General features: G+C 38.1%; 1 protein-coding gene across 2 annotated transcripts; it reads left to right on the top strand.

Moving 5' to 3' along the window:
* Positions 1-2: 2 nt before the first annotated feature.
* Positions 3-9982, top strand: STRADB (STE20 related adaptor beta). Of its 2 annotated transcripts, none has more exons than XM_010406607.2 (12): positions 3-275; positions 2858-2914; positions 3248-3328; positions 3695-3794; positions 4424-4545; positions 5046-5124; positions 5572-5695; positions 6146-6317; positions 6725-6829; positions 7055-7284; positions 7849-7891; positions 8334-9982. In XM_010406607.2, exons 2-12 carry the CDS (start codon positions 2903-2905, stop codon positions 8484-8486), a joined length of 1221 nt encoding a protein of 406 aa, XP_010404909.1. In that variant the 5' UTR covers positions 3-275; positions 2858-2902; the 3' UTR covers positions 8487-9982. The 2 variants fall into 2 exon arrangements, with proteins under 2 accessions (XP_010404909.1, XP_010404908.1); XM_010406606.2 differs by having other exon boundaries at positions 27-275; positions 5016-5124.
* The last annotated feature ends 3256 nt before the right edge of the window (positions 9983-13238 follow it).

The following is a 13238-nucleotide window of genomic DNA, read 5'->3' as shown; positions in this document are numbered from 1 at the left end:
GCGGGGTTCTGGCGGGCGGCGCGGCGGTGGCGCCGGCCCCCGGCCCTGACTCCGGCGGCGGCGGGCAGGAGTGGGCGCTGCCGCCCTGAAAGGCTTCCCCGCTGCGCCGGGGCTCTGCGCCGGCCGCGCCCTCTGCCCCGCTGCGGGGGAAGCCGGGCGGGCCGGGGAGAGGGAGCTGCGCACACCGAGCTCGGGAGGCGGCTGCGGGGAGCGGAGCCCTGTCCCGGCCGCTGCGGGAGGCCGGAGGGAGGCGGGGGCCCAGCGAGGAAGGCGAGGTACGAACTTAACGGAGCGAGTGAGGAACTGCGGGGCGTCCTTCCGCACGTTCCGGTGCTTTGTCACGGACGGATCATTGCACTCGAGATACACGACCGAGAGCTGCCTCAGTCACTACGAACGCTGAAGTAGGAGCTGCAGCTCAGCGTCAGCAGAACCCCGTAATGCGCGTTCCCGGTACCAGGGCTTCGGCTCCGGAGCCTCCACACTCCCCCAGCTCACAGGCACAGGTTTCTGTGTCTTTTTACTGCCCTGCACTGTTCGCTAGCTGAAGCTTCGGCCAAGATGCGATGAATGCATCATTTTACCTGTACAACACTTGTCACTATCTACAGTACAAAAAAAAAAAAAAAGCCTGCCTTGCAGAAGGAAAAATGTGGGGACAGCGAAAAGGTTTGTGTGGGGACATGAACCAAATCCGTATTGAAAAATGGAAACAATGTCAAACTACATAAGGAAAAAAAAATAAAAATCTTAAAATTGTAATGTTATTTGAATAAATGTGCATCACGAATGTTTCTGTTGGCTGGCTATACACCTTTGAACTAAGTCTACAATAATTTGACTTTGGTATATCATAGTTACTAAGATTTTATTCTTCAGCTTAGCTTTTGTGGTTTTATATTGCAAGCAGCAGAATAAATTGTCTTGTGTAGGAGAATGAGGCAACTTCTTTCCAAGTAGGAGAAGGATGCTGTAGCCATTACAGTGCTGGGCGGTATCTTGAAGTACTTGCATTCTTTTTTTTTTCTACTCTGCTACAGACTTCCTGAGGGAAGTTGTTTAAGTCAAGCGCTGATCCTCTGAAGGTGCCTACTACCTGCTAGGGACCGACTTTTGTTTCCATTTGGTATCTATAATAAGGAATTACAGTATTTCTTTACTCCAAGTATATCTTCAGGGTAAAAATGTAACAGATTAGGAATGGCTTGGATATTTGGCAGTTAATGGGGTGGTGGGGGCTTGTTAGCTTTTCAAGAGTGTTCTCTCGATTAACTAGCATACATAATTTAAATGCAGGATATATAAGCTTAGCTGCTTAATAAACAAAATTATCAGTTTCTGGTATAGTACTTCAGCTTTTATAAGTTAACTTTCATACAAAAATTACATACTAACATGGAACTATCTCCCTTAGCTGACTTTTTATCAGCCACCAAGTAGGATTCCTCATGGTGGCTGGAAAGCTGCCTATCAGAAAAGGACCTGGGGTTGCTGTTTGACAGCTGGCTGAACATGAGCCAGCAGTGTGCCCAGGTGGTCAAGGCCGGTGGCATCCTGGTTTGTATCAGCAATAGTGTGGCGAGTAGGACGAGGGAAGTAATTGTCCCTCTGTACTCGCTGGTGAGGCCAGTTTGCATCTCAAGTACTGTGTTCAGTTTTGAGCCCCTCTCAAGAAGAAAGACATTGAGGCACTGGAGGGTGTTCAGAGAAGGGCAACAGAGCTGGTTAAAGGTCTGGAGCACAAGTATTACAAGGATTGGTTGAAGGAGTTTAGCCTGGAGAAGAGGAGGCTCAGGGGGGACCTTCTTACTCTACAATTACCTGAAAGGAGGTTACAGTGAGGTGGGAGTTGGCCTCTTCTCCCACATAACAAGTGATAGGATGACAGTAACTGGCCTCAAGTTGCACCAAGGGAGGTTTAGATTGGATCTTAGGGAAATCTTCTTCCCTGAAAGGGTTGTCAAGCATTGGAACAGGCTGCCCAGAGAAGTGGTGGAGTCACTGTCCCTGGTAGTGTTCAAAAAACATGTAGATGTGATGCTTACGGACATGGTTTAATGGTGGGTCTGGCAGTGTTAGGTTGGACTCTGTGATCTTTGAGGTCTTTTCCAACCTCAGTGATTCTACTGTTGAAGATGTGTTTTTAGCTGAAGTAAAACAGTTAGTCCCATTCTATATTTACAGAAGCTTTGATACACTAAATAGACATCTCTCTCACTGCCTAAGCTTTCAAAGCATCAGACATAAAGTAAGTCTGCTAGAGGACTTTCAGAGAGGCTACTCTGATCTGTGAGGGAGTTTGCTGATTCTGTAGCCTAAGTAAAGTGAAAATTATTGGAGTTGCTTTTCTTTTTTTTTTTTTAACTGAAATCCCCTACTTACAGTAGTACTTCCTCTCTCACTTGTGAAATGTAAAGTGCAATTCCTTCTGCCTTGCTTTTTTTTGTGAGCTAGTTCAGCTGCACACAGCCAAGCCAAGATGTGACTAGCACAGCTGTGCTCCTTTAAAACAACAGACAATTATTTCTTTTCCTACAAACTGCCAAGGATTCATGAGTCCGTTCTTTTTTACTTTTTGCACTTGTGCAGTTAACTTGCAATTAAATTGTTTGTTCAGAAGTGGCAGTAAAATTTCTAAACCCATAAATTAAAAAGGAACACTTGAGTGGACATGTAGTCCTCAGTGTGGAGTTTGAAATTGATACGCTACTTAAATAGAAGCAGACTTTCCGTGAGCTGGAGTTCTGGGGTTTTGTGTGTGTTAGCTGACAGGAATGCCTTACAGTTGTGATTAAGGAGATTTAAGTTTATCACAGGTTTATGTATCATCTTACTTTGCTACTTTATTTTTTTCTAGGATAAATGGGTGTGCGTGACTTTTTCCCTGATCTAAAGTGGTTCCATGTCTTGTTTGGTAAGTTTGTTTTTAAAAATTTTGGCCCTTGTTACCCAGCTATACCTTAATATGAAAAGCCCTGGTGAAATGTCTTGCTTGAGGGGATTTCCACAGTGCTGAGATGTTTGAACTTTGTTGTGTTAGCTTTTGGTGAAGGAGACTTTAGTGTCTCTGCTCTCTAGGTCTGCCATGTATGTGCTTTATGCTGTTTCTTAACCCCTTGATTGATTGACTTGTAGCAGAAGATTTTCTGAGCTGCTGCTTATAAGGCCTACTTTTTTACATTTTTGCACTGCCATATTTAATAAATTGCAGCAATTCCACCAATATTCACTTGTTTCTGTTCTCAAGGACTGCTCCTGTATTCTGCGTACACCAGTTGAATCAATCAGACTAGAAGAGCTATCTCAGAGCAGCATCCATGAATGCCTGGTAAGAAGAAAACAGAAAGTTTAACTCCCAAATAATACCCAAATACAAAGCTGATACATATTAAAAATAACCTCATTAGGGAGTACTTTTTAAAATGTTGACAACAAAAATAGAATACTTTGGGGCTTCCACTTTGGAAGAAGACTATAGGTATCTAAGTGTCACTCTTGTGCCAGTTTGAAAACAAACACACACAAAACCTGTAACTCATAAAACTAAGTCTTAGTAATGGTGAAAGTACCAGCTTGAATGTTCTTATTTGAGTACTGGACTTTAGCATTAATAATATTTTTGCATTAATTAAAAAAAATATAAATGATTAAAAATTACATAGTTGTTTTGAGAACTGTTTCTTCTCTCTGTTAGGCTGATTCTGATCTAGCCTGGATTCCCCCGTCTACAGGAAAAAATGAAATGGTATTTTGCTCTTCTAATGTCTCTCATTATGAACTCCAGCTGGAAATAGGTAACATAAATGGAACTCAAAATATTTCTTCTTCCTGCTATCAATAGTTTATTGCTAACTGCAATAAATATTAGGTTTGTAAAATGAAGGACTATTCTTGTGTCTCCTTAGTTGAGAAAAGTGCAGAGCATTGCTCATATTTTAGTAATCTCTTATTTCAAGATCTAAGACAAATCAACAATTACCTGAAGTTGTCTCTTGACGTTTGTGCATGTACATGTCAATTTTCAAAATCTGTGGTATGTGACAGTAAATACAGCCTTAAGTAACATCATGTCTTGTAACTTGGCTACCCCAGCTGATTGTTCTAAGGATGGCTGCCTCAGATCCTACTATGCATGCATATGTTCATGTGAATATGCATACTAAGTGTTGTTCATTTAGATGTATAATTGATACTGACGTATGTTTAAATACTTTTACTTGTTCTTAAAATAGCACACCCATGCTTCAACTAATTCGCTGCATATCTTTTGCTGCAACTACTTAAGTTCTTGACATTCTGAAAGAAAAGGACACGCTGCTATCAATTGCAACTTTAAAACTGGAAAATGATCTCTATGTATGAAGGAAACCATGTGGTGGATTATTATGCTTTCCAGTGTTAAGGTAGCCATTTCTGGTTTCAGGAAGGAGGTTCAACAACTTAACTTCAGTTTACCTTGCACGGCATACACCTACAGACATGCAAGTTGCTGTAAGGATCACAGACCTAGAAAACTGCTCTGAAGAGCACTTGAAAGCCTTACAGGTAAAGGAACAGCGTTTCTGCACAAAGCCTGATGAAGATAGTGAGGAATACATATGGGATTACTGACCACAGGTAGCTTTTGTTTGCAATGGGTCATTTCAGTCAAGTTTTTCCCTCCAAAGAAGTAGAATATAATAAACACGACGCATATGTAAATTTGAGAGTTGCTTTCCGAAGACAGCAGCTGACAACTGCTTTAGAAATACTTCTGTAATTGTACAACTTATTTGAAGCATGTTTTGTACTCTTATTTAACACCAAAAGTTTGGACTATGAACAAACTAGATTTACTTCAGGCAAGTGCAATTATGGGCAAGCTATTTACATTTCTGTTGCAGGCTATGCACATCACCTGCAGTCTTGTATAAATGCAAGGAAACAGTTCTATTTACTGATTACTGATGTAGTTAATGCTCTTAGTAGGACTGCTCTCTTGTGATTAACACATCCACTTTCATTTAATTCCATAGAATGAGGTGGTTTTATCACACTTTTTCCAGCATCCCAACATAATGACATTTTGGACAGTGTTTACAGCTGGAAGCTGGCTTTGGGTCATCTCCCCATTCATGGCCTATGGTAAGAACTGTTAACTGCAATTTTGGAATAGGAAAAAGGGCTGATACAAGTTGGACCACATGGTCCATGAGAGGTTTCTCTTCAATCATCTCCTGTCTCGTAGTAAAAACAAACTCTCCTGAACCACCTGTTTAGAGAAGACTTCCTCCCCAGTGAAAACTGGTATTTGAACTGCATTAAATTCCACTTAGTCCTAGCACCCACCATGGTGCTAGGAATGGTAACTGGGAGATGTATATCTACATTGAATACAGGTTGGGCATAGACTTCCAGTTAACAGAAGCATGACATGGGGCATCAGTTACATCCATGTAATAACTGTCCTTGATGCACCAGAGTCAATATAACGATGAGACTGCTGCTCTTGATGAGTGTATACCATGAAGGAAGCATAGACAAGAATTTAACAAGACTTGTTAGGCCTAGCTAGGTTTTTTTCACTTCCAGGTTCAGCTAGACACCTGCTGAAGACTTACTTTCCTGAAGGAATGAGTGAAGCTTTGATAGGGAACATTCTGTTTGGTGCAATCAGAGGATTAAATTACATGCACCAGAATGGATATATTCACAGGTAGGAGAATGTCAGTAGGTAAGAACCAAATGATAGCATCTTACCTTAAGTATTGTCTCCCTCCTTTTCCTATATACCTTCTTATGTCAGATGGTACACAAGTAACAATTTTTTCAATACAGCAGAACCAAGTTTGTAAAATCTCAGCAGAAAATGTATTTATACATTTCTTCAAACCAGTTGTTACAGGGATTATCCACCTGCCTGGCTTTGTCTCTTTGAAGCAGAAGAACACCAGAGTTATAGAAAGGGCTTCCTTAGTTTACACCCCTTGCAGGGAACAAGGCCCTTTCTCCAATTTCTGGCACTTTTTTCCTAATCATCTCTCTCAATAGAGAGATGAACTCCACGCTAGCCTCTCACTATAAGTCAATGAAATATGAAAGCCTTTCTGTTCTAATAGTGCTTTGAGTAATTCTTGTAACTAAAATTTACCACTTTATGTTACAGGAATATTAAAGCTAGCCACATTCTGATTTCAGAGGATGGGCTGGTTTCTCTCTCTGGCCTAAACAACCTTTACAGTTTAGTTAACAATGGACAGAAGTCAAAGGTGGTATATGATTTCCCCCAGTTTAGTACATCGGTGCTTCCTTGGCTGAGTCCTGAACTGCTGAGACAGGTTAGTATAAATTAATTTTTCCTATTCAAAGTTAGTGACAGTACTCAATTTCCGACTTAAGTCTGCTTGTAGAAGTACAATGAAAGATGTTGAACTGCAACTTTTAAAGGTACATGTATGTACTGAATTTTTAATTGTTCTAGAGGGAACCAGTTCTAAAGTTGTTGGTAAGGTGATGCTGTACTAAGTCTTTTTACCCAAACCTCCTGGAAACTATTGCAGATCCTGAAACTTGTGTTCAGTAAAGCCATCAGATTTCTGAAAAAAGCCTGAGATTTCACAATTTAATTGCTTCAATACTGTGTAGGTTATGGGATATTAGAGTCTCGTGTTGAAGGAGGCACTTGTACTCTTGTTGGCATCGCTCAATAGCATCAGTGATCAGTTGTGTTTTCTTTCTCTCACAGGATTTGTCTGGCTATAACATGAAGTCTGACATTTACAGTGTGGGAATTACAGCATGTGAATTAGCCAATGGACACGTTCCATTTCAAGATATGCCTCGTACTCAGGTACAATGCTAAACTTTAGTTAAAAACATGCTGAGCTTTTTTTTTGTTTGTTTTACTCAGAGAAACTAGTGCTATTACTGCTGAAATAGTGGCTGCTTTTTGTTGCTTCAAGTATGCATGCTTCTTTCTAGAACAAATAATCCTTCTATCCCTGGAGTTTCACAGCTTACCCTGAATAGGTCTGGATAGCTGTTGAACTCTCATACTACTATTCCTTTCCACTAGATGCTGCTACAAAAGCTGAAAGGTCCCACCTACTATCCTTGGGATTTAAGTACCTTTCCCCGGGGGGAGTCCCGGATGAAGAATTCCCGATCAGGTGTTGATTCCGGAATTGGTGAGAGCATGACACGCACAATGACCAGTGAAAGGCTACAAATGCCCTTTTCCAAAACATTTTCACCTGCTTTCCACAACTTGGTAGAACTTTGCTTGCAACAGGACCCTGAGAAAAGGTAACATTCTGGTGAAAACTAATTTCTTTGTCACTTCAATCTAAGATCAAGTATAGCCCACAGTTTAGGATACAGTAATCAGTTGAATGCTGTTGAAGTCAGAATTTCAGACCAGATGTACTATGCAAAACAATACACTTACATTTGTAATTTAAGAATTATCTTGTCTGATAAAGGAATCAAACTTTTAAAGTCATTTGACCCCTGAATTTCTTGCAATATGAATGTGCTTTGTAACAAGTAAAGTTAACTTTCAAACATGTATTTTGTCCAAGAAAAAAAAACAAACCAGAAATCTGAAATATATGTTTTCAGTTCTATGTCTCTTTTGAATGAGGCATTAAATTCCTTGTTAAAGCCTTTAAAAATAGATTTCTTCATTAGTGCTTTCACTATAAATTGAGGCATAGAATGTAGGAATTGTGTGCTGCTTTTCTCATTCTTCATATTTGTCCTGTGGAGGGAAAACCACAGGGCTTAAATTTATTTGTCAGTCTGGCCTATTATCCAAATGCAGTATTTTACTTTCCAAAATGTAATTATATTGTTCATTTTATGATTCAGGCCGTCAGCAAGCAGTTTGCTTTCGCATACGTTCTTCAAACAGGTGAGTTTACCATATTTTGTTAAATGACACAGCTGTAACCTAAATAAGCCACAAAAAGAGCCGGATTACAAAATAGTGAAGTTACCTGGAGCCAAAGAGCATCCTGTAAGAGCATACCTGCTTCAGACTTCTTTAACAAAATGGTATTGATAGAGTATAGAAGCATAAGATTAATCCATTTCCCCATTGATGAAGTTGATTTAACTTAGCCTAAATAATTTTAGAAATGGTTAATATTCTTAATTTAAAGCAGAACTGCACAGCTGATTTAATTAGTCTTGAAAGACTAATAGAGTGGGGAAAGCAAAACCTCTCATCCTGTTACTTTCAGTATTGTAACATGCAAGAACATGGCTCTGATTTCACATGCTTTTAATTAAGTCAGTTGCAAAGTTATGGAGACTTTTATGTGCAGCTTTATTTTAACTTTTTTTCTTTCTAGATAAAGGAACAAACACAGAATTCACTACTGTCCCTATTACCACCTCCTATTCAAAATAACAGATCAGAGTTCTTGGCGCTACCCTCAACAGCAGTTGGGACTGAACTTGGACGTATTGCTACAAATCAAGATGATACAGACTGGGAATTCTAAATAAATACCAATGATACCTCTCTAGTGTTTCAGAGAAGGAAAATGTGATTTGTATTTGCTGCTTTTGTATTGTTAAAATACAATTAGACCAAGTATACTTGAAATGCCATGAAGTGGCTATAATTCATTAACTTCCTCTTAGCATCACAAAATGCAGCGTGCCTCACTCTGATTGTAAGGAAAACTGTGTATAAAGAATGGCTGAGTGCTTACCTCTCTCTTTCAAAGTCTTTCTTAAAAAGAAGGTCCCTTCTGTAATCTTACTCTGTACTGTATTATCAGCTCATATTGCTGCAGTCCACTTGCCTTTCTGAATTCAGGCCTGCCGTCTGTCTGTGATCTTATTTAAACATCTATTTGTCTTTTCATATGATGCAAATCATTTTAGTAAGGAGAAATCCTCCACTTCCAAGTTGAAATGTGAAACTGCACAAATTAGTTGCTTATGTAAATAAATGTTTCTCTCTCAAAAGACATTTTTCTCACTTGACATGCTGTCATATTTGCCAGAAGTTAGCTATGCATCATTTTTTATGCGGTTTTAATACTGCATGTGTCCCAAAGAAGTTAAGCTGCTTGGAAGTGTGACTCATGTTCTTGCATCTGTCCACAGTCTTAGTACAAATCTGGGCTTTTGCATCTCTGTTTATTGTTGTGTCATTTTAGCAGTTAACCTGAGGATGTCTCACTATGCAAAGTAAGTCTCAAGTTCTAGCAGCTACGGGTTAATTTTGAAGAGTCATATTAAATAATCTAAAGTTACTGTGTATCTTTTTATTTATACTGTATTCCTGTTCTCCACCAGAATTTACCAGAACTTAATACTGTTTTCTTAGAAGAAAAGGCAATATGCATTAAGCTTCACTGGCACTGCTGCTGGCAAACAAGCCTCTTTTGCAGGGCACAGTTAAACTCCCATGGATAGATTCAGCCATAGTAAGAACCTAATAACCCCCTAGGATCCTAGTGAATTTATCTGTTGTAAGTCAGATGAAAAGCTGTCTTCTCCCTACAATTCAGTAAGTTCTCATCTGTACCAGGCAACTCAAACTGAACAAAAGCAGCTTTTTTCTTTCAAAAACCTGGATATTCTCATCATGTTGTAGCAAAAGTTGTGTCCCAAAGCCACTAGTACTTTACTGATGGCAGCGTGATGGTAAAAAAGCATAAATAGATATTGAATGGATATATTTTAAATTTTCAACATAAACAACATTCCACGTAAGTCTTCAAGTCTTCCACAGCTGAGCAGGCCTGTAGCCAACTTTGAGAATACCACTGTATTGCCAGCAGCTTTGCTACAAGGCCATGAAGACCAAATGACTGAAATACAAGCCTGAGAGACACATAAAATTATAAATGACCACATAAAAGTATTAACAAAAAAGTTGATTCTATTCATTATGCTGTGAAGAGAGCTCTATATTTCTAAACCTAACATGTGAAACTTAAAATTAAAAACCTGTCAATAAACTTACCCTATCTGCCTCCATTTATATCTGTAATTCTTGGACTTCTGTTTTCTCCATACCCCAGCCATACTAACAGCTTCTTGTTACTGCAGGAAAAAAATTCATATATATGTCAATCATTAGGTAAGAAAATAGTTGTCTAAGCTAGAAAATTACTCTGATTAAAAATATTAATAAATTGTGTACTCTTGGAGAAGTTACTATTTTTATGAGAACTTCATGTTCTTAATTCTTAACCATTACAGATTTGGACTGTTTACAAGTCAAATACATGAGATAGCATCTACAAGTAACTTTTGACTAACAGTACATGTAAAAACCAAGTCAAATAATTGAGAACACAGATGAAGTTCTATATATTTTAATTACAGACCTCTGAATAAACATTACTACTATTAAAACCTGTAGAAAAATTTGGGCAGCTTAACTGTTAGTATTTTCAAGCTTCTCTTGCAACAAGTGCTGTGGACTCTATAAAAATGAACTTGGATACTAATAAGAATGTCAGCACAAAGTTATTCAAACCACCATGTGTTCCAGTGGAGTTACTTTGCTGCCCTCTCTTTCTGTGAAAAAAAAAAAAAATCAAAAACTTATTTCTAAACACTGTTCCTATTTCTGTACTGACATTAAGAAAAAAATGAAATACAATTTTTTTAAGTTAAAAAGCTCACAAGTCTTTACTCTTAGAATTACTGCTTGTCAACACCTGTGTCTCTTCAAACAAAAGCAATTAAGAGGCACTGTGACTTCTTAAAATAACCAGAAATACTTGAAAATACTCCCTGGATTGTATTTGCTGAAAGGTTTGATATCATTTGCTCATTAACTGTGATGCTTTCTATTAAGGAATAATGCAAAATAAATATTAGTTAGGAAAGAAGATGCATAATCATATTATTAAGGTTTCAACTACCTGTCACTGAAAAGATGATCTTGGAAACAATTGTTCTGAAAATCTGAAGGTTTTACATACAGTTAGTTTTCAAAATCTGAGATTCATGACTTGCATTATTAAGATTCAAGTTGCAGGGACTTTCTATTCCAAGCTGACAGTTTTAACCACTATAGTTTTTTGTTGGGTTGTGTTTTTTTCAGAGCACTTGTTTACTCTTGCTCATACCAATGATGTGTGTTATCAGCATGTAAACTAGAACTAAACTTGGGCTTCAAATTTCCAAGTATCTTACATTTAGGCTCCCTGTGATGTATTTTCAAAGGGGCTTATAAAATTTAACACATTTGCAAAAGCCCATGGCCATTGAAACAGAAATCTGTAGCCTGGTTACTTTTGAAATACTTGTGAAAACAACACAAGTGGGTTTTTTGCAGCCACCTTTCTTTATGCTAGCATTTACCACTATGTAAAATAAAGACCTGTATAATAGAAAACTTAAGTTAATTAACATTATCCTGAATATATGCTCAATGCTGTTGAGTGTCTCACTGTCTTGGTCTGATACCACAGCAGTTTGTGAATGACTGAATGGATGAACACAGAAAAAAATGTGATTTACTTAGAATCAACTTGATCTGATACATGAATTCATCACTTTAAAGAGTCCCAATGCAACAAATATCCATTGAAGAGGGAACAGTTTCTTCCACCTGATGAACAGAAATAAATATTTTTTTTTAAATTACAGAGCTTTACCTTACCTCTCTCTTTTCCCTACCTCTCTCCTTCTCTTCCAGTGCTATCAAAATAGTTTTTAACCTAGAGGATGGGTAAAAATATGGGAAAGCATTTGAAAACCATTATTCTGAACCTCTCTTGACAAGAGGCAGGTACCAGAGTAGGTGGCTTACATACCCTGCCTTTAATACTATTAAGTAGCTTTACTAAAGTATTTTAGCTTGTCTAATAAACCTCTGAAACAACTAAGCTAGCACTAATAACCTGTCCTGATGATGTCCATCCCTTTCCTGTATGAATTAGGAAAAAACTACTAAAATTCAGAAATAGTACACATTACAGAAAAGACCTCAAAGGACTATGAGTAAGAACCATACTATGAAATTAAACAATCCAATGTAACAGACAAGCAAAGACTTGAGGTTATAAGAAAAGAAAGCACTGAAAATTGAGCTGGTCTACTAATAACCTGGTAGCAGAATAACATTTGGTATTTAACGTAATTAAATCTATCCAGAAACTTGAGATAGGATGAAGGAAAGAATATTAGGTTTAAACAGGTGCCTGTGGAAACCTCCATAATTCCCAGATGAAAACAACTAGTTCTGCTCTATAAATTAGTTACATATATATTTGTTTCTTATCCAAAAGTCCCAGAAACATCTGTAAAAATGCCCCAAAAGCCCATATGAACTTAGCTGCAATCAAGTGGTGGTTTTATTTTTAGATATGATTATAGAATACACCATTATTACCGGATTTACCTACATACCCAGATTCATGGGATTAACTTGTCCTCTCATAAAATCCATCTGCAATGGAGGAGAATGGATTGCTGGCAGGATGCAGAGATTCTCCTATGTTTTGTCAAAATTTACATGACATACGGGTCAAGAGTATCAATGCTCTTGCATTGTTACTATTACATTTTATTTTCACAGTTTGTTTATTCTACATTCTGATATCAATTATCTTACTAATTCTCACATTTCATGTAGTCAAAAGAAAAATATTCTTACATGCAGATTTCCTTTTGCCCATGTGAAATCTGGCAAGTCAGTTAAAGATGAGGTTAATGCTTTCCTGGTTTGAGGTACCTGTTGTTCTACAGTAGCTGATGGAGCCATCACAGACTTGTGGAGCGATATATTTGGCTGGCTGTCATGCTCTTTTACATGCTCCACTTTCTGCTTCAGGTTTTCCTTATCATGGGAGAACACATGATTTTGAATCCTTGGAGCCTGCAGCATGTGATGTTGAAAAAGGTGGTTCAGCATACTTTTCATGATTTTTCTTTACAACATTACTGTATTTCCTCAAGCTAGTTTTGAGGACAAAGTAGTTTGGTTTTCCTTCTTAAATAGCATATTTATTAATATTTGACCCAGATGTTGGTGGCATGGCATGGCACATTTCTCTACATTGCTTCTCTTTTGACTTCCAGTCAGGATTTTTTGGCAACTTTTCTTTTTCCTTATGCTGGACTTGTAAAATGACACATTTTGGGCAATTTGCTGTAAAGGTGAGCCATGGCCTACAAAGATGCCCTGCTTGAATATCAGCATCACAAGCATTTAAAATGGAAGAATTTTACTGTTTCAGACTTTGTTCTTATTCTTTTACTGTGAGACTTTTTAACAAATT

Source organism: Corvus cornix, chromosome 7 (assembly GCF_000738735.6).
Source record: "Corvus cornix cornix isolate S_Up_H32 chromosome 7, ASM73873v5, whole genome shotgun sequence".
Classification (NCBI taxonomy): domain Eukaryota; kingdom Metazoa; phylum Chordata; class Aves; order Passeriformes; family Corvidae; genus Corvus; species Corvus cornix.
The sequence above is the reverse complement of the archived record's forward strand: the minus strand, read 5'-3'. Positions and strand labels throughout refer to the sequence as shown.

Bases quoted from the DNA above. Each gene is read 5' to 3' on its own strand.
- STRADB (XM_010406606.2), top strand. The intron at 3,329-3,694 runs GTAAGAAGAAAA...TCTCTCTGTTAG, and splicing joins GCAGCATCCATGAATGCCTG to GCTGATTCTGATCTAGCCTG. The intron at 5,125-5,571 runs GTAAGAACTGTT...TTTCACTTCCAG, and splicing joins CTCCCCATTCATGGCCTATG to GTTCAGCTAGACACCTGCTG.